Source organism: Armigeres subalbatus, chromosome 1 (assembly GCF_024139115.2).
Source record: "Armigeres subalbatus isolate Guangzhou_Male chromosome 1, GZ_Asu_2, whole genome shotgun sequence".
NCBI classification, from domain to species: Eukaryota; Metazoa; Arthropoda; class Insecta; order Diptera; family Culicidae; genus Armigeres; species Armigeres subalbatus.
Genome location: NC_085139.1, coordinates 222568783 through 222596067, shown reverse-complemented (window position 1 = coordinate 222596067; position 27285 = coordinate 222568783). Strand labels below are relative to the sequence as shown.

General features: G+C 43.2%; 1 protein-coding gene across 2 annotated transcripts; it reads right to left on the bottom strand.

Moving 5' to 3' along the window:
• Positions 1-25839, bottom strand: LOC134205813 (serine hydroxymethyltransferase). 2 transcript variants are annotated; one of them, XM_062681415.1, is made up of 5 exons: positions 25498-25839; positions 24408-24935; positions 16470-16669; positions 891-1398; positions 1-829 (listed from the first exon to the last, which is right to left on the bottom strand). In XM_062681415.1, exons 2-5 carry the CDS (start codon positions 24720-24722, stop codon positions 134-136), a joined length of 1719 nt encoding a protein of 572 aa, XP_062537399.1. In that variant the 5' UTR covers positions 24723-24935; positions 25498-25839; the 3' UTR covers positions 1-133. The 2 variants fall into 2 exon arrangements, with proteins under 2 accessions (XP_062537399.1, XP_062537400.1); XM_062681416.1 differs by lacking the exons at positions 24408-24935; positions 25498-25839 and adding an exon at positions 16739-16894.
• Positions 25840-27285: the final 1446 nt, after the last annotated feature.

Below are 27285 nucleotides of genomic sequence, written 5' to 3'. Positions count from 1 at the left end.
TAGGTTTAAATTGGCATACTCTGTATGCCTACAATAGTAGAGAATAATATATTTCGATGTTTGTTTTGTCATAGCACTTTCCTTTCCAACAGCCTTACAACTCATACTACAGATCTAAAGAAAAACATACAGCCTAAATCTCGTCATAGCCAGGCATAGGGAACTTTTCGCTGTACTTCTGAACCTCCTTCTTGAGGGCTTGAACCTTGGCGTTCAGTGTCGCATCCTCATGCAGCACTCGCTTGAAATCCACCAGTTTTGGTCCCGAAACGGCCGTGATCTCCTTCGACAGCTGCAGTCCCCGATCGATGTAGTCTACCACTTTTTCCATATCGGCTTCCACCAGGCCCCGTGTCGTCAAAGCAGGCGTTCCCAACCGGATTCCAGACGGGTTCAGGGCGCTCTTATCTCCGGGAACGGTATTCTTGTTGCAGGCGATGGAAATTTCCTCCAGCACGTACTCGGCACGGGCTCCGGTGATGCCAGCCGGACGAAGATCGACCAAAACCAGATGAACGTCGGTTCCGCCGGTCGAAATAGAGTAGCCTCGTTCCAGCAGCCCCTTGCACAGTGCTTGCGCATTTCGGATAATCTGTGTCTGGTAGTCTTTGAACTCAGGAGTTCTGGCCTGCAGCATACACGTGGCAATACCGGCGATGGCGTGGTTGTGTGGGCCACCCTGAATTCCGGGGAACACGGCCTGATTGATTTTCGCTTCTAGATCGTACAATACTTTGTCCCCGTTCGGCTTTACGCTGCGCACTCCTTTGCGGAAGAAAATCACACCGGCACGGGGTCCCCGAAGCGATTTGTGCGTCGTTGTGCTTACCTTGAGTGAGAGTTATATCATATTAGATTGTATCTTTAATTTTGAAATTCGAATAACCTACCACGTCGGAGTACTCGAACGGCGATGGAATGACTCCGGCTGCGACCAGTCCGGAGATGTGGGCCATATCGGAAAACAGATAAGCACCGTTGGCGTCGCAAATCTGGCGGAAGCGTTTGTAGTCCAGGCAACGCGAGTAGCACGACATACCGGCGATGATGATTTTAGGCTTGAAGTTCCGGGCACTTTCCTCCAGTTTGTCGTAGTCGATCAGCCCCGTCACCGGGTTGACCTTGTAGGGCATGCTCTCGAAGAAGATGGACGTGGCGGAGATCTTTTTGGTGGCGGTCATGAAACCGTGCGTCAAATGGCCACCGTCCGGCAGGTCCAGCCCCATGATGCGCCCGTGCGGCTCGATCAGTCCGGTGTAGACGGCGAAGTTGGCCGGCGAACCGGAGTAGGGCTGCACGTTGCAGCCCCACTCTTCCGGGTTGAGACGGTACGCTTCCAAGGCGCGTTTCTGGGCCAGCACTTCGATCTCGTCAATGAATTCGTTACCGCCATAGTATCTGTAGGTTGGAAAGAGAGTGTGATTAGAGGATGCGATAAGTTCGTCATAACAACTGCAGGCTGTTAATGCATTGCGTTGGCCCCCAAGCAAGTTTTTGCAGATAAGGTCACTGATTATTAGGTCGTGCTAGCGGTTCGAGGCTAACATTGAGATATTCCTTAGCCAAAGTAAACAAATTTGTTTAGTTTAATAAAGTTGTTATCACGGTTGAAAATTATCAGCAAGTTACAAACGAAATGTATTGGCAATGTAAATTGGAAAGCTTATTGATCAGTTAGGTGGTAGATTAAAATGAAATTTCAAACTATTTTTAGAGAGGTTTTAATTACAAATTGAAGCAGGTTATCTGTAAGGTAATTTCTTTTACAATCTTGGAATCTTTTTAAAGAGAATTCTGATGAAACTCTGGCCGATATTGTGTGCACCGGACTGCAGGCAAGTACAAAGATTTTCAGCAAACTTTCAGTGCCGTTCCAAAAACCTTCTCTCCGTATCTGGTAATGCACGATGAACCACAAACGTTTGAGGAAGTCAAGTTAAAGCGACGACGGCAAACGATGGCATGAAGCAATGAAATCTATCGCACTGTGTATAAATTACCCTGCATCTGGCCGGTAGGAAGACTATCACATGATTTGCGACATCAGAACTGTCGAAGAGATGGTCGCATCCTGGAAGCAGAAAGAGTTGCATGGCACGTACCCCCCTCAAATAGAACTGGAATATATCGACAAAGTGGCGTCGAGTACGTGGCTGGTGCGTAGTGGACTCTTCTTAGAAACAGAAAGATTTATAGTAGCGATCCAGGACCGGGTAATTACGATGAAGAATTATCGGCACTATCCAGTTATCCGCGAGCGGTAATGGCCGCCAGCTTACTTTGGATTGGTCTCTAGTTTGACGTTTGTGGAGGTCAACTGCTCCCACCGTTCCGAGGATTTTGATCAATGCGGTAAATAAGAAGGCGTAAATCCACTTCATCTGCACTTTCTTATTAATTATTTTTTACTTTTTCAGCCTTATGTGGAAGTCTCAATTCAGCCTATCTCGGTCGCTACAGTGTTGACCCGATTTTGTCACTCCCCGATTTTGTCTACCCCCGATTTTGTCTACCCCCGATTTTGTCTACCCCCGATTTTATCACCTTTTCGACCCGATTTTATCACGTCCCGATTTTGTCACGTTTTCGACCCGATTTTGTCACCCCAAAAAATTTTGTCATTCTTTTTATTTTCGTAAATAATACTAAAAATAACATTGATTTTCATGAAATAACTTTCACCGCCTGTAGTTTATTACGAACGACTTCTGAGTACCTGGGAAATACTCTATAAGCAATTTTGACAAGAAATAACGGGTACCGATCACACATTTGGCCTTTCCAAGGCATAAAATGATTCATATTTGTGGAATGAATTTTTAAAAAATGAAAATATTTTTTTCCAATTTTGTCACATACCCTGTTTTATCACCCCAAAATTCACCAGGGGGGTGATAAAATCGGGATAATACTGTATAACGAAAACGCCAAGATTGTGCACCAACTGCTTGCTTTAAAGCACAACTTGGTTGATCAGTTTGTCGCTCACTACAAATATGTGTCTGTCCCGGTTCTGGAAAATAGTTGCGTAAAGCTGTATTGCGATCGCGAGATCATAACGGCCCTATATTGTGGTCTACATCAAAAAGATGACCAACCCAAAATGTACTCCCCGAAGAAATGTTGACCTTTGAGCGGGTCGTATAATGAATACCCCGCTCAAATGTCCAAATCCATTAAGTGAGTTACTTTGATGAACCCCTGCACACAGGTCTATGAAGCGGGCAACCCTCATTATCCTCAAAGCGCACTAGCCCAGCCCAGGAGCTTTGAAAACGGCAATGTCAACGGACACGAGCGGAAATCGAGATAGATACTGTGTTAGTGGATTGTTCTAGTAGGCTATGGACGGTTGATGGAATAATAAATCAGATTATTGTATGCGTCACAACAGAACGGATGTCTTTCATTCAAGGTACCACATCTGGCGACGAGGATTAAGGCTCGAATCCACAATTTTCATTATCAAACACCCATTATCAAATATTTCCCCCGATCTAGCGAAGAAGGATTTACGATTGGTATGAGATAAGTTATTAAATAATGGTTTTACATTTTTTTTTGTACAACTGCTATAAGCAGGACACTCCGCTGCTAGCAACAGGGAAAGGCATAAAGCCGCTACCGTGGGTAGAAAAAAGAGATTTACAGCAGGACACTTTGCCATTGTGAGCAATATGTATAAATATAAAAAAGCTAAATGTTTGAAAATAACAGCACAGCTGTTACTATAGTAGTAGTAAAATTCTTCTTTATTTATAACATTTTTTGTTCTACAATCATTTTATACATGTACAGTGATCGGCCGGCTTGGCCCTCCAACTTCAATTTCAATTATTGTTATTATTATTATTATTATGCTATTACTTAATTTTTAAAATATAATGTATCATGACGGCCTTTAGGAGGCGCTGGTGTGTTTTTTAAAATTTGATAACCTAACTACTATGTACACTAATATTTACAATAAAAAAAAATTGATAACCTAGATTGGAACTAGCGCCCTAATTGGAGCCTGATCCGAATGCAAGCAACGGACCCTAAACTTTTCTTTACACTCACCAAAGCGTTCATGTAAGGTTTTTATTCCGGCCAGACGGTGGACCTCGGATGTTCTTGTCCTGGGAGGGGTGTTGAGGATCATCCTCAGGAATTTGTTTTGGACCCGTTGAAGTTTGAGGTGGTGGGTTTTAGCGCAGCTCTCCCAGACCGGCATGCCATATTCGATCACAGGGAGGATGATTTGCTTGTAGACAGCAAGCTTATTTTCAGGGACAATGACGACCGGCGGTTGATCAAAGGGTACAGTAGTTTCAACAAGACGTTACACTTTGTCACCGTTTTGTCACCCTCTTCCCTGAAAATACGCTTGCTGTTGTGGGTCAAGCCAAGGTAGCCGGCCTCATTGGCTTATTCCACAGTCGTGCCATTGAGGATGATTTTACAGTCCCCAGGCGGAACAAGTTTAGGGGATTTGGGTGGGGAAAATGATGACCTGGGTCTTCGCCGCGTTGATACAGATCTTCCAGCTGGTGAGGTACTCTGTCAGGGCATCCAGGCCTCGTTGGAGTTTTGCCACTAGCGCTCTGATCACTCTACCGTTGTAGACGATGGATGTGTCATCTGGGAACAGAGACAGAATGCAGCCTCCTGGAGGTTCTGGCATGTCGGAGGTGAACAGATTGAAAAGCAGGGGCCCGAGGATACTGCCCTGGGGAACGCCTGCGACGATGTTGTGCGCATTGGAACTCGCTCCGCTGATTGAGACCCGGAATGTCCTTGCCGACAGGTAATTGTTGATGATTTTCACCAGGTAGCTGGGAAGATTGTAGCGTTGTAGTTTGTACACCAGGCCATCATGCCATACATTGTCAAATGCCTTCTCGACATCGAGTAAGGCCATGGCGGATGTTTTCGAGACAAACTTGTTCCGTCTGAGGACGTTGGTAACTCAGGTCAGTTGGTGTACAGTTGACCGACCGCGTCGGAAACCAAACTGTTCCTCGAGCAAGATGTTGAGATTTTCGGCAGACTCAAGTAACCGATGATGAATAGCTTTTTCGAATAGCTTGGATAACCCTGAGAGAAGGCTGATGGGTCGATAACTTTTGGGGGAGGAAGGATCCTTCCCAGGCTTCCGGATGGGGATGACTTTCGCTGACTTCCAGGACGATGGGAAGTAGCTAAGCCGGAGACACTGATTAAAGATCAGCGAGAGGTGCTCAAAGAACGGAGCACTCATGTGTTTGAGCTCGAGATTCAGGATGCTGTCGAAGCCTGGGGCCTTCATGTTCTTCGACGATTTGATATAGGCCGTCAATTCGTCAGCTGAGATCTCCAACTCCTCCGAGAAGTCGTTGGGAATCAAATGGATGTTGTTAGCATGCTCGTTGACGGCTGCTTCGTGTGGACTGACGATGTTCTGCCCAAGATTGTGTGAGCTGACGAAGTGACGACCTATTTCAGCGACCTTCTCTGCAGGAGTTATCAAGCGATCCTTAGAGCCATTATTGTCTAGTGGGATCAAAGGTGGAATGGGCCGAGGCTTGGATTTTAGAATTTTGGTCATTTTCCAGAACGGCTTAGCATAATCTGGGAGAGTGCGGATCTTATTCGAGAAGTCGTTATTTCTGAGGTCCACCATTCTGGTCTTGATAATTTTTGTGATTCGATTGCAGCGTGCCTTAAGCTCAGGCAGTCCAGTACGCTGAAACTGCCTGCGAGTGACATTCCGCAATCGAATCAAATCTTTGGTGAGTGTATCGATGTTTAAGGAGTTGCTTACCTGCCGAGCCGTCGGTACGTGTTGCTCTCGGGCCGCCGTGATCGCCTCCTCGATAGCGCACAGCTGGCGGTCGATACTTTCCGGCGTCTCCGGACGCACCTCGTAGTCGACGGTGTTATCGACGCACTGCTGGAAACGCTGCCAGTTCACTCGGTGGTAGTTCCGCCGTAACTGCTGGTGCCGATTGACCGAGGAGCCCAGTTCCGCCACCACCGGATAGTGATCCGAACTGAGCTCCTGGTATACAACCGGCTGCGAGACGTGGTCACTCAGGTTTGTTACGTATGTAGAGGTCGAGCGTTGCGTGGGCACCGGACCGACTCAGCCGAGTGGGGAATCCGGGCTCAGGATCGTGTAGTGGCCTTCCTCCATGTCGTTGCTCCAGATGGTGCCGTTTCGATTGCCGCGACTGTTGCCCCAGGCTTGATGTTTGGCATTCAAGTCGCCAGCAATGATATACTGGCCTTGCCTCCGCGTCAGCTTGACGATGTCCTCCGAAGGGCAGCCGATGATCCATCGCCGGCTTTGGCTTGCGTTGGACAGTACGCCGCAATGAGCGCGATTGTGCCGACCGAAGTGGTGATTTCGACACCGATGGCCTCGATGACACTGAGCTGGAAGCTTGGAAGCAGACGACAGTTGATGCTGTAGCGAAGAGCGATGGCCACACCACCTCCCTGGTCGGCCGGTCGAGTCGCACGATGCGGAAGTCCGGGATGTTGATGTTCACCTCCGGTTTTAGGTGCGTTTCGGTGATGAACGCCACGTCTATTTCCTTCTCCTCAAGGAAATCCTTCAGCTCGATTGTTTTGCTCTTTAGCGAGCAAGCGTTCCAGTTGACCAGGCCCACCCTAGCAGCCATTTTCAATGATGAACATGCCAAGTGTGAAGACCTGGTCGAATCGGGTTTTGCAGCCGCGCAGTCGAGTGGCGAGCTGCGCGAAGATCGGCATCAGTTGCTCCGGGTGTACAGCGGGGCAGATTCTTCCGGTGGGACGGCTTCGTTCTCCGACTGCCGACGGAACCCAGGAGGAGGAAGCGGGGCCATTCGCTGGTGGATGGTGCCGACGATGCTGGAGCTTGGACCGATGCAGCTGCCGTTGCCAGTCGCTTGTGCGGCTGTAGCGGTGGGAGTATTGGAATCATACGACGGGGAGCCGGGATGGCTGGAAAGTTCACCTCGTTGATTACAGAAACACGGTTCTTCTTCGGAATGGTCCTGGTGGAAGCCTTCTTCCGAATTTCCATAAACTCGGCTCGCTTTGGGCAGCTCTTTGTGGTGGCCCGATGTTTGTCGCCATAGTTGGCGCACTTGGGATCAGCCACCTCCATTTTGTCGCACTAATCAGTCAGATGGGGTTCGCCACACTTGTTGCAGCGCGGCTTCATGCGGCAGTTCCTGGTGCCGTGCCCGAATTTGAAGCAGTTGGTGCATTGCGTGACATCGCGGTGCACTGGCCGATATCGCTCCCAGTCAACGACGGTGTAATTTATAACGCCAACCAGCTTCAGGTCCTTCCAGGTAGTGGAGCCGTGCTCCAGATGGATCAGGTAAAGCTGGTCGCGATATTTCCTCGCCTTGTCGTGACGAGCGATCTTGTGGACGGCTACTGGCTTCAGTCCGCAACTTTCAAGCTCTGCTTGGAGCTCTTCCTCCTTCATGTCGTGAAGTCCTCGCAGCAAAGCCTTGAGCGGCTTCGTGCCGGGGTGGTCATGAGTGTAGTACTCATACTTGTGGACCTCGAGGAACTCCACGACGGATTGATGATGGTCCCTGTTGGCCGGCATCACTTTCACGCCCTCGCTGCAGAAGTACATTTCAGCCTCTTAGCGATCAGCTGGCGAATTTTTGGGCGTAAATCCGGCGGATCGCCCTTAACAAACACGAGCGGGCACTTCTCCTTCCGCTCCGGTTGCATCTGCGGCAGCTGCGATTGCTGCTTCTTCCTCTTTTCGGCGGATTGCCGGCGTCATCAAGCGGCAACGGCGAGAACACGTTGCTCTGCAAAAGCTGCTTGGAGGGGTTACCCGCGCCTCCAAGAGCAGTGCGCTTAGGCACTTTTCCAGCGACCGAATCGGCCACCGAGTCTCCCATGACGGGTCCGGGAGAAAATAACGCCAACGCGACAAGCGAAAACGTAAACAGCGAAAGAACGAGAAAAAACACTTAGAAAAAATGCGCGAGCAAAAAACACGTCCGTACGTGTTGCTGTCTCGAACTGGAATCTGCACAGCTGTTACCATGGCAACCATTTCAATGAGTAATTTTACAATAAATTTTCAGTAATAGAAATTCAAAATGGAAAGCTGGAACATAAACCCGTTTAAATTCAACCACCTTCCTGAGACGCAAACCCGTAAAGAATGGATGCGCTGGAAGCGAAATTTTGAGGTCATTGTGGCAGCTAGCGAGGAGACAAATTCGTCAAAGATCAAGAATGTACTACTCGCCAAAGGGGGTCTCGAACTTCAGGATTTATTTTATTCAATTGACGGAGCAGATGTTACCGAAGACAAAGAAAAAGGAATTGACCCTTACAAGACCGCCATAATCAAACTCGACGAACATTTTGCACCCAAGCAACATGAATCTTTTGAACGAAACGAATATTGCAAACTATCACCAGCTGTTGTACAACATGAGACGTTATCGAAATTTCTGATGCGTTGTGTCGATCAAGCAAAGCGTTGCAATTTCGGAAAAACTGAAGCTGAAAGTCGAGATCTACGAATTATGGATAAGGTGATCTACTACGCTCCTACTAAACTGAAAGAAAGGCTATTACAGAAAGAGAAATTAACTTTGGCACAACTGACACGCATAGTCAATTCCTATGAATCGATCAAACTCCAAGCAAAAGCAATAGAACCCGTGGAAACAAAGGACATTACAGTTTCTTCAGGTTTGATCTATATTACTGTAGATACACACTTATTTAATATCAATATAAAAAACAATATAATAATTTGAAATTTAAATATGGTTCTAGTTTCTAACATCAAGCGTTTCAATAACTCATGCTATCGTTGTGGTCAATCAAACCATTATGGTACCAGCCGTCAATGTCCGGCGCGTGGGAGAAAATGTGAGAAATGCTACAAGATAGGTCATTATGCGTAAATGTGCCGATCGGGAACAATTTTAAAGAGAAGGTACGAAGAATCTTCTACAAATCGTCCAGAAAAAAGAATGAAATTCAGCCATGTACGTGCGGTTGTAGCAGATCAGAATAAAGAGGAAAGCGAGCCAGAAAGTTTTATCTTTAACATAGGTGATGGAGATGAATACTTATGGACAAAAGTTGGTGGAGTGATGATTCAAGTTTTAGTTGATTCAGGCAGTGCGAAGAATATCATCGACGACACAACTTGGCAGTATATGAAACATCACGGTGTTAAGAGTACTGTTCCTTCTCATATTCCAAAAACGATTTTGAGAGGATATGGCCCCGATGCAAAACCGCTTGAAATAATACACGTATTCGAGGCGCCCATAGCGGTAGAATCAATGAGCGCCAAACAAGACACGACGACGACAGCTTTGTTTTATGTAATTAAAGGTGGACAGCAATCTTTACTAGGAAAGGAAACAGCAAAGAATCTTGGAGTGCTGAGGATTGGACTTGCAGCTCAAGGAATCAGTTCTGTTAACGCCCTTACAGATACAGAAAAACGTCCATTTCCAAAAATGAAAAATATCCAGGTGAGAATTCCAGTCAATTGCAATGTTACTCCTATTGCTCAACGAGTCCGTCGACCGCCTATCGCATTGCTCCACAAAATCGAAGAAAAATTGAATCAACTATTGGCCATTGACATAATCGAACCAGTTTTAGGACCAGCAGAATGGGTATCCCCATTAGTGACTATCGTAAAGGATAACGGAGACTTACGTTTATGCGTGGATATGCGTCGTGCAAATCAGGCAATCCAGAGAGAACACCATATGATGCCGACTTTTGAAGATTTTTTGCCACGGTTCAGGTCATCCCGGTTTTTCAGTCGCTTAGATATTAAGGATGCATTTCATCAGGTAAACTTATAATTTCCATAAATAATTATTGTATGTAGCATCGATTTTTTTTTAATGAGATTTTAATATTGGATATATGTTGCTCAAAATTTAATTTAATTGTTTTAGATTGAATTAGAAGAATCATCTAGAAACATAACAACATTCATTTGCCATAAAGGCCTGTTTCGATACAAACGTTTAATGTTTGGCATTTCGTGTGCTCCAGAAATGTTCCAGAAAATTATGGAGCACATTCTTGCAGAATGTGAAAATGTTGTTAATTACCTCGACGACATATTTATTTTTGGTGAATCAGAGAAGGAACATGATGAAACGTTAAAACATGTACTTAGAGTACTAAAAAGTCGAGAGATTTTATTAAATCACGATAAATGTGTTTTCAAAGTTAGAGAGCTTGAATTTCTAGGACATCAAATGTCCCCAGAAGGAATTCGACCTACTATTAGTAAGATTGAAGCGTTACAAAAATTCCGGGAACCGAATTCTGTAGAAGAAGTAAGAAGCTTCTTGGGTTTTGTAACATATGTCGGACGGTTTATTCCAGATTTAGCCACAATCACAGAACCACTCCGACAATTAATTCACCAAGAAAACAAGTTTATTTGGACAGAAGAACACAAGCAAAGTTTTGAAAATTGAAATTGCTGATATCAAATGTACAAACGTTGTCATTTTTGATAATTCATTAAGAACACGTGTAGTCGCAGACGCCTCACCAGTAGCTTTAGGAGCAGTACTCATCCAATTCGAAGGAAAACTGATATGGACCCTCGTATTATATGTTATGCAAGTAAGAGTTTAACTGTGACAGAGAAAAGATACTGCCAAACAGAAAAGGAAGCGTTAGCGTTGGTATGGGCTGTTGAGAAATTTTCGGTGTACCTAATAGGTCGAGAATTTGAGCTAGAAACAGACCATAAACCACTAGAAATTATATTTTCCCCAACTTCTACACCTTGTGCCAGAATTGAACGATGGGTGTTGAGACTTCAATCATTCAAGTTTACTGTTAAGTACAGGAAAGGATCAGGAAATATCGCAGATTCTCTATCACGGTTAGTTGTTGACGAAAATCCAGTTGAATTTGAAACGGACAATCATTTCTTAGTTCTCGCTGTTCAAGAATCAGTAGCGATTGATGTAGGAGAAATCGAAGCTGCTACCAAAATGGATCCAGAACTCAAAGCTGTTAAGGATTGTCTTGTATCAGGAAATTGGAAATATCCTCTCAAATAATTATTTGAACCTTTCCGAAATGAACTAGGCATGATCGAAGAAACAGTTGTACGAGGAAATAAATTAGTAGTACCGCAAGAATTACGAAATAGAATGCTTCAACTAGCGCATGAGGGTCATCCAGGAGAATCAATTATGAAAAAGCGATTGAGAGACCGAGCTTGGTGGCCTACTATGGACAAAGCAGCTAAAGAATTTGTTTCAAAATGTGAGGGATGTCAGCTTATAGGACTACCAAGTAAACCGCTTCCGATGAGTAGACGAGAACTGCCAGCAAAACCATGGATTGACATAGCTATTGACTTTATGGGACCACTACCTTCCGGAGAATACTTGTTGGTGATAGTGGATTATTTTAGCAGATACAAAGAGGTTGAAATAATGTCAAGAATTGGTTCTCGAGAAACTGTAAACAGATTGGACAAGATATTCACGCGTTTAGGATATCCTAGGACGATAACTCTGGATAATGCCAAACAGTTCATTGGAAAAGAATTTGAAGAATATTGCAAAATACATGGCATTTACCTGAACCATGCAGCACCTTATTGGCCACAAGAAAATGGATTAGTGGAGAGACAGAATAGATCCCTTCTGAAGAGGTTGCAGATAAGCAATGTTTTGCGAAGAGATTGGAAGAAAGATTTGAACGATTATCTGTTGATGTATTATACAACATCGCATTCAACGACCGGAAAAACTTCAACAGAATTGTGCTATGGACGTACGATTAGATCAAAGATACCGTCGAACGATGACATTGAAACCATTCCACAATCATCGGATTATCGCGATCAGGACAAACTGAATAAGCAAAAAGGAAAAGATAAGGAAGACTGCAGACGGCATGCTCAAGAATCTGACATTCAAAAGGAGACACTGTTTTGATGGAAAATCTTCTACCTGAAACAAACTTCAAACAACATTCGGAAAAACAAAATATAAAGTATTGAGTCGCGCAGGTACTCGGGCTCTGGTAGAAAATCAAGAAACAGGAGTAACGTACCAAAGAAACATAGCACATTTGAAAAAGATTAATCCACCAACAACCTCAAGACCTACAGACAACCAATGTACAATAGAATCTCCAGATACAGTGCCTTCAGATGAAGAACCAGAATTCAGAGGATTTGAAAATGTTGAAGAAAACTTTACCGGAATGTAAAAATATATTATACAAAAAAACAAATAGTGTTTGGTTTTAAAAATTATAGGATAAATACATTTAAACTATTAATAATTGTAATTCAAAATTGTATAAAAAAGGAGATGTGTTAGTGGATTGTTCTAGTAGGCTATGGACGGTTGATGGAATAATAAATCAGATTATTGTATGCGTCACAACAGAACGGATGTCTTTCATTCAAGGTACCACAGATACAATGAATAAAGGACTGACAGTTGTGTCATTCCACTCCTTGAGTAAAGCCGGGTGACACCGTGTTGAAATGGCGGGTGGGCTAATGCCACAGCTGCCTTCCGTCCCGTAACACCGTGGTAGGCCTTGGGGCACGCCGTCCCAATCCAGCCGTCTGGCTTAACCAACCAGATGGGAGTAGGACCAGTTGATTCCTTCCTGGCTTACGCCGATACGGCTCTGAACACCGAGGTGTCAACCCCCGCATGGCCTCACTACATCAGCAAAGGTAACCATGGGATCAAGAAAGCGACTATTCCAGCTGGGTTCGAGGACAGCCCTAAGGGGGACCCAACAGTCATGAGAACACCTAAACCAACAAACAAAGAAACGTAAGTGAACCCCTTCGCAATAAGAGGTTCGGAGAGATCTCCACCCATCGCATCGGGTGCAAGAGATATGGAGGTGATGGAGACGAATAACGAAGTAATCGTCGTGGCGAGCGATAAGGGTGCGCAGCAGCACAATACGGTGGAGATAGGGTCGAGTGGTTTCCTGCAGAGCTTGACCGTCGTTATGGTGCAACTCGATGACATTATCGACTTCACCAATGGACGAGGACATATTCAGAGACTCGAAGCTGAACCTGCATAAGCTTCGCAATTTGGTTCTTGTTGCTAAGCAGGAACAGCAAATGCTTGCGGCTAGACTGGAAGGCTGTGGCAAAGCGGAGAAGAGCACACAGACTGCTTCCACTTCTTTCCATAGTACCACAGCCATGGCACATGATGCGTTAGATATTCCACTCAGGGAGAACGGCGTAAGGAAAAAAAAGCAAGGGCGAAACAAGCCAGTCGGCCACCGGAGGAAGGAAGCCAACCCGACCAAGAAAACCAGCGGTCGGACGGTTCCTACCAAATGGTAACCAGGAAATCTAAGAAGAAAGCAACAAACACGCGCTCGGCGATAACCATGGAGAAGGGTGAAGCACTGCTTATTAAAACAGAGAAAAAGCGCTACGCCGTGCTACGAGCTCAAGGCGATGCGCAGTGACGAGAAACGGGTGGACCTCGGTAAAGAGGTTCGCAGTATAAGAAGGACGAGAGCGGGCCAGATGATTCTTGTCTTAAGGAAGGGCTCACAGGCGAGCGGTACCTCACTAGCACTAGCCCAGGAAGTCCTAGGCGAGAGTGTAGAAGTGAGAGCTCTACATGACGAAGTGACCCTCCAATGTAAGCAGCTGGATGAGGTCAGGACATCGGAAGAGATCGCCTCGGCCATCAAGGACCAAGGTGGAGTGGTGGTGGCAAAGGCGTCCATCCGCCTGCGAAGAGGACCGCAAGGGACGCAGATTGCCACGGTGAGGTTACCGGCCACCGACGCCAACAAGGTGATCAAAGTTGGTAAGCTGAAAGTTGGCTGGTCAGTATGTCCAGTCAGCCTCTACCAACCACCGGTAGTCGATAAGTGCTTCCGCTGCCTCGAAGCGGGACACAAGTCGTGGGCTTGCAAAGGGCCGGATAGGAGTAACCTACGTAGGTGGTGTGACGAAGATGGCCATAAAGCGCACACGTGCGAGCACGGGCGTAGCTATCCTGGCAGAACCGTACCGCATCCCCGCGGATAACGGGAACTGGATAGTGGATGGATCCAGATCAGCGGCGATCTGTACGACGGGAAGATACCCGATCCAGGAGGTGCTGAACACAAGAGCGGAGGGTACAGTTATAGCGAAAATAAATGTAGTGTACTACTGCAGCTGCTATGCCCCACCAAGGCGGCCGATAGAACAATTCACCCAGATGGTCGATCGGCTGACATCAGACCTAGTGGGTTGCAAGCCAGTAGCCATTGCAGGAGACTTCAACGCGTGGGCTATAGAATGGGTCACTGTACTAATCGGAGAGGGCAAACGCTGCCAGAAGCTTTAGCCAAACTGGATGTCGTGCTGTGCAACAAAGGCTTAAGAAGTACCTTCCAGCGAAACGGAGCGGAATCGATAATAGACGTAACGTTTTGCAGTCCAAGTTTAGTCGATGATTTGCAGTGGAGGGTCGACGACGGTTACACCCACAGTGACCATTTGGCTATCCGGTACAGGATAAGCAGCGAGGCAAGGAGATAAAGTCGGAGTGCTACTCCTACAACCCGGGCGTGAATGGTCGCCCACTTTGACGATGGTACCTTCAGAGAGGCTATGGGGAGACGCCATAATGACCAATCCGGACATGTTCAGGTCAGCCATGCAGAGGTGCCTGGACGAGCGGACATTCCCGGATATATGGAAGAGACAGCGTTTGGTCCTGTTACCGAAACCGGGCAAGCCACCAGGAGACCCCTCAGCGTACAGACCAATCTGTCTAATAGACACGGTAGGGAAGCTACTGGAGAAGTTGATCCAAAACAGGCTGTCGCCATACGAGCGAGAAATTCGTCTTTCGGAAAGGACGGTCTACTCTTGTTGCCATTGAATCGGTGGTTGACACTGCAGAGGTCGCCATCGAATTCAAGCGACGCGGTATACTTTACTGTGTAGTAATAACACTCGACGTGCAGAATGTATTAAACAGTACGTGCAGGATGGAGATCGCGAACTCGTTGCTTCGACTAGGAGTACCGGTAGGGCTGTACAAGATTCCGCAGGGATCAATTTTGGGTCCAATACTGGGGAACGTGATGTATGTACTCGCGGGAATGATGCCTGTCAAACTGGTGGTGGAGGAAGACGAGGAGTGCTACGCCATCAGGGGCACCGGTAATGCTCGCAGGAATATCAAAGCAGCAACGGTAGCAAAATGGCAGAGGGAGATGGACAACTCGGCTAAGGGAAGGTGGACCCATCGCCTTGTCGGCTTGATTCAGTTCTTGACAGGCCACGGATGCTTCAGGTGGTACCTGCACAGGTTGGGACATATGGCTTCCCCCGCCTGTCCGCAATGCCCAGACGTGCCAAAAACGGCTGAGCACATCCTGTTCACATGTCCCCGGTTCGAAACGGAAAGGAGTGCGATGTTGGAGTCATGCGGAATGGACACTACCACCGATAACATCGACAGAAGAATGTCCCAGAACCCAGAACAGTGGAGAACGGTCGCAACAGTGACGTCCAGGATAGCTGACATCCTACAACGAAGTTGGCGCACGAGGCAGCAGCAGGCCGCCATTGCGGCCAGATGTGGCGCTTGGAGGACGTGTTAGTTCCGTTAGTCATCTCAGCAACCGAAATCGTCCCGAAATCTCTCCTAAAATCCGTGAGAGAGCTGGAACGTATATATGGACGGGACGATCTTTCCCTAGTGGCGAGTAACACACTTGTCATGAATACGTTTTTGGGACTCATATAGGACTGGATTTAGTCATATTTCATCAACAGCCCCCATTTTGAGGGAAGTTTAGGATGGCATCCAACAGCTAAAGAACAATAAACCAACTGCTAAGGATTGTATCGGAGCTGAGCTCTTCAAGATGAACCTGACAAAAGCTGGCCACTTGTCTGCACAGATAGATTTTAGAATCTGGGAAACAGTGAACAGCCTAAATGCCATCCGTCGTCTATCACCAATAGTGAATAAGTTCTAGGGAAGTTATTTGCTGATGAATTCTTCGAAGACAAAGTACATGCTAATAGGTGAAATCGACCACGACAGGGTCCGCCTATAAAGCACTGTTACGATAGACCGGCATATCTTCGAGGTCGGTCGAGAAATTTATCTACCTTGTATGTCTGCTAACAACTGATAATTCGAAAGACGCGTGCTTAGGATTGCAACAGAACGGTGTGTGGCGGCGAAAGATGAACCACGAGGATAAAAAGGGCATGTAGAATCTCATAGGTTATGATGAATTCCAAGAAGTAGACAGTGATTACCGTAATATGTAAACACATCCAAGAAATGAAAATAAACTGAACTTCAGAATCAAATAAAGCTCACAAATCCGTCTGCTGAAGCTGACGATTAATTGAAAGGAAACTCTTCAAAGAGTAGTTACGAAATTGATTTTTTTTCCAAATGGGAATTAAGTTTCAAAAGGTCACTTTCTCCACCACGACTTACCTTTGCCCGGGCAGTCCCTCGGAGTACTTGTTATGCAGGCAGGATCCCAGACACTGTAACACCGAGAGTGAGGTAAAGTTCTCACTGGCAATCATTTCCAGACCCTGGACTTGGCGTTTCTTTTCCTTCCGAATCAGGTCCATCAGCTCCGGGTCCGACTCCCAGAGATTCTCGTGCAACAGCTTGTCATCGCCGGACATCTGTGGGAGAGGAAGAAGCGGTGTTAGTCGATCACGAATTTCGCTGTTTTGTAAAGTGATGATTATTACTTTCTTATGGTTTGTGAGCGGCATATTGATATCACAATTTTCTATTCGAAATATTATAAAAGTATCACTGTAGATCTCGTTCAATTGGAGAGAATTTCTTAACTGAACCTTTCTCGTCAGTGGTTCGTACCAGATTAAACGTGCTCCGGAGATGATCGATCGCACTTAGTGTAATCACTATCGCGATTGAAGACTCCAGTCTGGCGATGTATTTGTTGACTCTCGTGCCTGCCGGTGATAGCGCGGTTTAGTTCCCGTAGGCTTGCCGTTATTATTGATCACTTTCCATTTTAATCTTACTACGCCACGTTGTTTGTGAAAGTAACAACGAAGGAAGAGTATGCCTATGATTGTACGATTGTATGTTTGTACTCATGGTGACTTGAGAAGGCTTTTGGTCGCTATATGCACAACCGGTTGGCAAACGTGAAGTGCAAAGTTAGTCGTGCAAGGACTCAAACCTCTTCCCAAACCGATTTTCTTGTTTCGGTCAGATAAGTCATAACTAGTTGAAGGGAACGATCATCGATCCAGCTAGGAACAAAATATCGCTGTGCAACTCGCGCATTATCAGTGTGCTAACGAAGGGGTCTCCATGTTTACTGTTTATGGTTATTATTTTACAATAACAAGTACTGCGCCAACTAGTAGCTATGCAGCGAGCGTGCTTTATCGCTGTTGTTATGCGCATATGCGTCAGTTGAGCGTTGTTTCAAAATTATTTTAAGACTGAATCTGCATGAGTAGTTTTCCAGATTTTATTGAGAGCAAAACATGTTATTGTCAGTTGTTATTCGAGATTTTTATTTCAATAAATACCAATGGACATTTAATTCTGCCAACTTTTAAAATATTCGTGTACATTTAAATAGTACTATTGATCTTTATCACACTTTGAGCTTATCTGCGCCGTAATCTGGCAATGTGACGTATAAGCGTTAACGAGTATTGCACAGCGCATACAAATCATCTCGTCTTGACCGACTTCTTCTAATCGAAGCCGAAAATAAGTGCCAGTGGTCGCCTAAGAAAAATAAGTTTTAAAAAAATCTAATTTGATATTTTTTTGAAAATTTGGCCGTCTGTGGTGTTGATAGGCGATGAATGCTTAGTTAGCACGTGTGGTTTGTATTGCGGAGAAATTTCACTCAAGCGTAAGAGCCTTGGAAATTGATTGTGAAAGTTGTCATTTTATTGCAAGGCACAATAGCCACTTTCCGGATTTCGGCAGTTATGTCCTGCTGTCTACTAACCAAAGGCTGGAAATAGATGTTCGTAATTAATCGCTCCGAAATCAATACTACAAACCAGTGGCGCCGGGAGTGGGTAGGACAGGTAGGACATGTCCTACGCATAAATGTTCCTGGGAGGGACAGTCAAAGCATTGTCCTACCCATGAATTTTGGTTGAAACATATCATTAAGTTATTTTTTTAAGTTACAATACTAGCTGTCTTATAGGTTTGATTTCTAATCAGAATTTAAACAATATTCATAAAGGTTTCTGGGAACCTGAAGTAGTAATCTGCTGATTGTTCTTCAAGACTCCAGGAAGTAATTTTTAATCCCAGAATTCGCGGAGACGAGCCAGCCTAGGGATGAGAGTTTCAATTTCTATCTAGATTGCTATCAGAGGTCAAAGCGGATGCACTTACGATGATTTTTCACATTTTCCGTCTCTTCTACAAAGTTGTCAAATCAGCAAAATTACATGTTTTTGCTGAACATTGTAACTTTCTATCTCTTATAAAACAAAAGATATTCAAATATTATGATTTTTCATAGGTTTACAACTTTTTAACACAGCATTCGAGAAGACTCTTGTCGACAAAAGTTTTCAATGTCAGTAGAAAAATGAAATAAGCAGTTTTCACCATATCGTGAAGAAATTTGCGACTTTTTGCAATAAAGGGAGTAATCACAACTTGAAATACCTCTAAAAATATGTATAATTTAAAGATAACTTTTGTTGTATGTGAGATGGAATGTTACAATGTTCAGCAAAAACATGTAAAAACTTTGTAGAAGAGACGGAAAATGGGAAAAATCATTGGAAAGAGTTAGAATGAAAAATAAGATTTGAATGGGTTTGGAAAAGTGACCATACAGACACACAAACATACACACACACACATACATACACACACACAGACATCACCTCGATTCATCAAACTAAGTCGAATGGTATAAGAAACTTTACTATCAGATGTTCCTGTAAAAAGTTCGTTTTCAGAGTGAAATGATAGCCTTTCGGTACAACTTTGTTGTATGAGAAAGGCAAAAACATAAAATCATGAGGGCTACTATGGAATTTTCACCGTAACTTAGAGAAGAATGAAGTGTTAAGTACCACGGAGTTGCACATTGAGTAAAATAATCGTTGGGTCAAGATTAATCTATAGCTGACAACGTGGCCATGGTAGATCTTACACCGTAACACACCACGTAGAGCTGTCTTCTCAACGTTATGGATTGAAGTACACCCAGCTGCTGTACATTGTTTGGTTATAGTATGTAGATTAAGATCTTTAGCGTCAATGAAAAAACACCACGAAAAAAAAATTACAAAACATCAAAGAAAATTCAGGTGGTATTCAAAAAGCTGTAAAAGTTCAGGTTAACCGAGAAATTAGTAAATTTTAACCATGAAATTTAATCAATTTACAGAGACAACAGCAGCCACCGGGCGAGCAAAATGTGTTTTTTCTCTAGTCTCGAAACAGAGAAGTTGAATAATTAGTACTTGATGGATCGTGCACTTTTAGTACGCTTCGTATATTTCGGAAAAGTGCAATTCTTCATGGGCCACTGGAATGTATGGAACACGTGCTTAAATGTGCTACGCTTATCAGGCGAGACACATTGGGTGCGTGCGTTATCGTTTTGTATGCGCTTTGAGGGAAATTTGCTTTAAGTCTTCAAGTTTTTGAAGTAGCTCTGTACAATAAAATATTTATTCGATTTCCAAGGCGACTTCTTATACTGCATACATCCCTGCTTACCCATTACTCTTTTCCAATTTCGAATTGTTTATATGTAAAACGTGCATTGATTTCTCAACATCTGAGCTTTTGCCCTAATTTTCCCTATTTGTCCTACCCATGATTTGGAACGTGGATGCGCCTCTGCTACAAACAGTAAAGAAACGCGTGCCAATTGCGTGCTTATCGCAGCAACCTACGTCAGAGCTGACTGTGACATGCTTTGGAAACTTCAGCAACCCACTCAATATACAGGGGTTAGGCAAAATGATTGAGATAGGCAAAATTTGGCCCAAATTCAAATCCTTATAACTTTTTGAAAAATTGATGAAATTGGACAAAACCGGAAGCATTCGACGGCAAATTTAGTCAAGATTTAGGAACATGCATGGTCACGAATACTGGCCACCGGACACCGGAGATGTTCCGGATTTTCGGAGGCCATGTCAAAAACACATTTTTTCTGCCGCTCGTATTTTTGTGTGGTTTGAAGTTACATCGATGAACACTATTTTCCTAGAAACTAGATCTTATTGAAAATTGAATGCGGGTGGTTGCGCTAAGATCCGTTGAAAAACATCCGAGATATGGCCATTTTAGTAAACCTGTTTCCGGATACTATGGTCCATTATGTATATCCTTCCAATCACGTATATATTATCCGGTACCATATCAATATTGGTATCAAACTTCAAGATTTTTCATGGAGATTCTTCAGGAAGCATATTCAGGACGATCAGTTTCACTGACCAGGTGTCCCTGACCCCAGGTGCCCCGGGGGAAGTGGCCAATTTGAAAAACGTTCAGAACCCTGTCAATGTGGGTATCAAACTTCAAGATTTTTCATGGAGATTTTTCATGCCCTGACTACTCTCTTGTAGGTTCCAGGTGCCCCGGGGGAAGTGGCCAATTTGAAAAACGTTCAGAACCCTGTCAATATGGGTATCAAACTTCAAGATTTTTTGAGGTGATAGTTCTAAATGCATTTTAGAACCAGCAGCTGCCATGACCACTCTGTAGTAGGCTCCAGGTGCCCCGGGAGAAGTGGCCAATTTGAAAAACGTCCGGAATCATATCAATATGGGTATCAAACTTCAAGATTTTTTAAGGGGATACTTGTCAGAATTGAACAACTAGTTGAAGACGACGGAAGGGATCCTGGTCCAGAGCCAACATTGGAAGAAATAAAAAACATCGTCTGGTCTGCTATGAAGCTAAGAGCTCCAGGTGTAGATAACATACACAACGAATTTTTTAAATATGGTTCCGAATCGCTCCTGTCACAAGTTACAGAACTACTTCAAAAGGTGTATAGAACAAACATAGTTTCAAGCTCGTGGAAAGAAACTCTTCAGATACCCATTCCCAAACTTCCGCATCCTCGCTCAATAGAAGATTATAGATGTATAACTTTATGCCCAACAATTTACAAAATTTATGCTAAGTTGCTGCTAAACCGACTGCAAGCACAGGTCGCTCCTATCCCAGGATACCAAATGGCATTCCAGGCAAAAAGGAGCGCAGTGGATGAAATTTTTGTCCTGAGACGAATTTTGGATGAAAGATGGCGGAAAGGGTGTGTGACTATCCTAGTGTCAATAGACTTGAAACAAGCCTTCGACAGGATAGACATTACGAAAGCGGCAGCAATTTTAACCGACCTCGGGGTTTCAAAAGCTCTTATTAACCGGATTATAGAAGCATGTCTGATGGAATCAACGTCGTTGCAATAGTTCGGACAGAGGACAAAAGCAACAAAGAAAACCAGGGATATCAAGCAGGGATGCCCTTTGAGCCCGCAGCTTTTCATACTAATGCTGCATCATGTACTGATGTCTTTGACTGAATTCAAACCAGAAATTCGTCTGCAGCATCGATTTGAAATAAGACTGCCGTGCTTAATTGGATATGCAGACGATCTAATGTTTCTCTGCGACAACAAGGAGGATGTGGAAAAAATATTAAATGTTTTAGAACCATTACTCTTATCTATTGGTTTAGAGATCCACACTGCAAAAACAAAAGTTCTCTTCAGGGACCCATACGTGGTAAAGAACGAACTATTAGTAGTTACGTTGGTGCGTTATCTAGGAACATATATTACCAGCAGTTTGACTAGAGGGGCCACTACAGCAGAAAGAATAAAAAAAAAGTCTACAAAGCGGTTCTACTGGAAAGCAAAAGAAGATACATACAATATGTCGATTGCCAACGCTATGCCGAGGAATAAATTTGAGAAAATATTGAAATATCTGCATCTCAATGACAACTCACTCGGTGATGGGTCAGACAAATTGTACAAAGGGCGATCTTTAATAGAACGATTGAATGACAAGTTTCTAAACATAGGACAGCCATTGGGAACTCATTTCTCTATCGACGAAGATACGGAGCCTTACTATGGCAGGAACTTTATGAAGCAATTCATCCGAAAGCCAATTCGGTTTGGCTACACAATTTGGTGCATTTGTACTCATGATGGATACCTTATCAACTTCATCCCGTAAAAAGGTAAGAAAATTAATTTAGATACCTTTTTTTATCAATAATGTTTTGTGGCATACTTTGTAGGGAAAACGGATCGTGATCCTGGAGAACTATTGGGATCGAAAGTTGTATCCAACTTAAGCAAAAATGTTGTTACAGAAGGATTTTTTTTATCAGCTTGCCCCTTCTCGAAGATTTCGGCAGAAAGAACATAAATATTGTTCTAACCATCCGTAACAATAGAATTGAAAAGGCGCCATTAGATTCTCTGAAAAAAGAGGCTCGAGGTTCATACGACATTGTGCGTGACAACGAAACAAATATTACTATTGTTCGTTGGAATGATAATAATGTTGTCAATATGTAAAAGACGACAAACATTGCCCTACGTTGAGGAACATGTAGCAGTAAGGGATGAGAAGAAAAGAAGAGTTTTATTCCAACCCCATCTTTGTAAAATGTACAAGAAAGGAATGGGTGGTGTTGATCTCTTTGATACTCAACGAAGGCTATTCCGTTTGCACCATCTGAAATAAGAAGTGGTATTGTCCCTTTATTCGAATGGGCTGAATGGTGGAGTTGTAAATCTTTGGCATATCTACAGTAAGAGTCATGGAAACGAAGCATTGATCAATTTCGTTAGATCTCTCTGCGAAGGACTTCTTAGTGACATCAATCCAGCAAGGATCGAGTTCATGCAGATCAAGCCTAAACACTCGAAATCATCAGAGGCTAGGTTTGACGGAATACATCATTTCATCAACACGAATCCGAGTAGGACCCAACGAAGGTGTGCATATTGCAACCGCTGCACGACGTACATTTGCTTGAAGTGTGACGTTGGTTTGCACCCTTCGGAGTGCTTTTTCCAGTACCACACTCCGTGTCACTGAAACCGGCGTTCGAAAGTGTTAATAATTCATAAATACAATTTTTGAAATTGATGTTTTTTTTTAAATAAAATCATTTTGTTTGATTTTCAAATATTTTTAATTTTTAGTATGTTATCTGATCGGAGTATGAAATTTTATACCTCAGATATCTCAACTTTCAAAGAATTCCAAGCGAAAATTCAACAATTCCACCCCTATTTTAAGACATATCTAGAAGGACTAGATAGTTTCATCCCATTTGGATCAAGTTTTTGTACACCTGGGCAGTAATGGGTTAAAGAACAACTCGTGAGGAGAGTGCAGCAGAGCAACCTACGTTGCCGGTCTCAACTACGTTGACGCCAGGATCATTGCAAGCAAGATTTCTCCTACTATGAATCTGAAAGGGGGCTTGACACTGCTTTTTAACGCTCTTGAACGAGCTCTTGGGACATTAGCAACATCAAAATCCGATGCGGATTGGTCGGTTGGGAGATGAATCGCTCAGTATGTTATGTCTACTTAACTTTCACTTTGCTCAGCTCAACAAGCAATAATTTTCCCATCGATATAAAATCATAATGGACTTTGACTCCGTAAATTGTTAAACATTTTAAAAACCATTTCTAAGAACTTTGTTCCAAATGGGCCTAATTGATTCTGACTTTGATTTTTGAAATGGCGATTGTGCTCTAAATTCAAACTATTTTGCACAACTAATACACCAAACAGAAAGAATCGATTGCTATCTATCAGGTAATGTGAATTGAAAGAAATATGGAGAATAGAGAGAGTATGCGTCGTTTCAAATTTCAAGGTCAAATACAATTATTTGAAAAAAGTTCCTAGATATACTCTCCAGATTTGATAGATGTGTGTTTAGATCTAAGTTACGCGCATAAGTGGTGTATTTTTGTTGAATTAGCAAATGTTGCAAGAGCTACTGCTGCAATAGTCGTAAACTACCCATACCGTGCTTTACCCTACTTTATTCCCAAGCTAGGTAGGGAGAAGGATTATTAAGCACCACCCATTTTCTTGTCCACAACGATTATCACTCGGACGCTTTACAATTAATTGGTTTTTAGTACATGGCTGTAGTACCCGTAGGCTACTAGTGTTTTGCAGCAAATCAAGGCGGCGTAATGAACGCTGAAGACGTAAATAAGTAGTGATGCCCGAATGCTCCTTCACCCTATTTCTTTATCAAGTCAAATTGCTTCAATCAACTTGAAGGATCAATTACATACACGTGTTTTTCTTGCTACAGATGGCTATAAATCAGAATTGCACTATTCCCCCATTCAATCAATATTGAAAACGCACGTACCTTGGTTGCTTTCGGTAGGCTGGAACTGCTCAGGACTCCGGACAAGGAACAGATTGGCCGCTTCGGATAGTGCACTACGTTTGTAAAGGTAGACGAATGGCTCTCGATGGACGAGGACGGCGTCAACAGTGGCGATGATGGCGCAAATGATGAAATCTTTCCAAAGTGCCTCGTAGTGGTGGTAGTTTTAGATCCAGTAACAGTTGCTGGACATTGGTGGTAATGTTTATCCATACGCAAACGCAAGCTGATCGCTGATGTGCCACAGGAGCGAGCGAGAGGCGCAAAGCCGGCTCGTACGATATTCGCAGACATTCTTTGGTAGTGTGATGTTTTGAATGGCACGTTTTTTGCTAATTATCACACAAACTCAAGTAAGATGCACTTTATTCTGAGAACTAAACACTTTAAAACTTTCTAGTCAGGATTAGCTTGTCTTATTCCACTGGAATCATAAGAGGAATCCTGCTCCCGATGGGATTGCTTTCCACGTACTCAAATAAATTGGAACTGCTCAGCAGCTGACGCCTGTTGGAAAAGAAAATGAAATTGAAAGCAAAATCTACCCCTGAGTCTCTTGTGCGCTTCCTGATGGTGGATGGGATGTCTTGTTATCAAACATTATATTTCGTGAAGCGATAACCTCTCACAGTATCCCACTAGGCACATATTTTTCAAGTTCAGGTTCTCGAACCTATTATTTCCGATCCACCTAGCATACATTAGCAACACTTTTAAGACTGAATAAGCAAGAAAAATTGATGTTACAACCAACGAGAGACGACTTTGTTTACCTATGGCACTACCGACATGTACCCATATCAATAACAAACGAAAACAAAGTTTGGATAGATTGTTTTGTTAATAATTTAATGATTTTTTTTAGCAAGTATAACATGACTAGAACCGATCTTGTCCCTATTGCATTTGTTATTAATATGAGAGCATGTACAATGTACATATTCAAAAATGAAGCAAATACCCTACTGTAATGATCTGGACTTAATTTACAATAATGCTGGTACGATATTATTTTAGCATTCATTGTGAATCAAGTCCAGATCACTACATGCGGAAACACCACACCTACCTGAGTAAACAGATTTATGAAATCATCTAACCGTTCTGCAAAGTTTCGTTTCTAGGGTTGAATCTATGGCCTTTCTGCGTAGGAGCTTATCAAAGACAAACGGCAGGTTGCTGAGCTGCTGCTGATGGCATGACAGATTCCGCATCCATTGTTCGATGGATGCTGGGTGGAGGACATCCGAGTTAACGTATAGCGGATGTTATTTGCCGATTCGATTCACATTGGGTTCACCATTAAGACAATACTTTCTTATCAATCAAAATATGTATAGGTATTTGCACAGTAATTATAACAACTGCAGGCAAACATTATTTGAGTGGCTCACTGTGTGGGCACTTCTATCGCTATCACTATGTTGTAAATAAACTAATGGTGCTCGAGAAGCGAGCATCTTTACGATCTTTACATCGTTTACAAACTAAATTACTAGTAAATACATATCCACGGACATTTTCACTAATACTGTTGAAAACATGCCGGTAAAGGGGAGGACCTTCAGAAAGCAAAAAAAAAGCTTATTAGGGGAGACCGGGGCTGGTTGGTCAATTTTTGCTTTCGAAATGTTTGTACTCATTCTGGTTAGACTTTTAAAGAAATGCGGCGGAAAAATTAAAAGATATTTTAGTTACTAAAATATCTTTTGAAAAATTCGGCCAACCAACCCCAGGGTCTGGGTAGGTTGGCCGAGTTTGTTAAAATAAGTGAAACACATCAAATGAATCAGTGGAAATTGTTCAGAAGTGAGAAAAAGGTAGTGTTTAAAATTTTGTAATATTGGGCAAGTAAAAAAAATCTCGACTCTATACTTTTAGTCTTTTTTAATATTTTTAGTGAACTTTTTACAACTCTCGCTACTTTTTTCCTCCGTCAGAGTATACTTACGTTTGATATCATTTGCCTTCCTTTCAATAATGGCTTTTATTGGGGAATCGGTCAAAATTTATGTCGATTGGCATTTACTTAATTTTTAACTCGGCCAAACGCAAATTAATCAATATTTCACCGATAATACGTTGATTTGTAGGGAGATATAAACCACTGCTTCTTTAAAAAAGTGTATCAAACATATGTCTGGTTCATTACGCTAGATTTATACACTTATTAGACTATTAAAAGCAATTCTCTTAGGGGAACATGGGGCATAACGCCCTATCTAAGGAATTTTGACTTAAATTGGTATAAATGATCCGAAATATTAGGTGTTCATGCATCAGGATATCAGTTCATTCATTTTACTTCCGGTCTATTATACATTTGTTTCATAAAGACATGTGTTTTCTATATAGAATAATGATTTAAAAAATATATGCTCATATCTTTGTCTAATAAACTCTAATCTTCTCGCGGTTTTCAGCATAACATTCTGTATTAAATTCTACAAGAACTGAATGAGTATCATGGTTCTTGATCGTAAATTGTGCCGTCCAACTGCAAATCATTGTTTTGCATGTTTCTGCATACATTTTTCCATATAAACTTCCAACGAGTTTAGCACCGTCCAAACGTTGACCGATTTGGCTGAAATTTTGTCCAGAGCAACAGGGCATCAAATAGAACCGAATAAGAGGGCGGCCCATCGAAAAATTTGAAAAGTGTTTTTGAGCCACCCTAAATTAGGTTTTTCATTATTGTTGGTTGTCAGCAATTTAAATTTATCAAGATAGATAGCATTAAATGAAATTTCCCTATATCATAAGTACATCAACATAATTTTATAAGGAATGTCTCTTGCGATTGATGATTAAGTATTTGACCGATTTGGGTTCATTCAGAGCTTTTTGCCTTTCT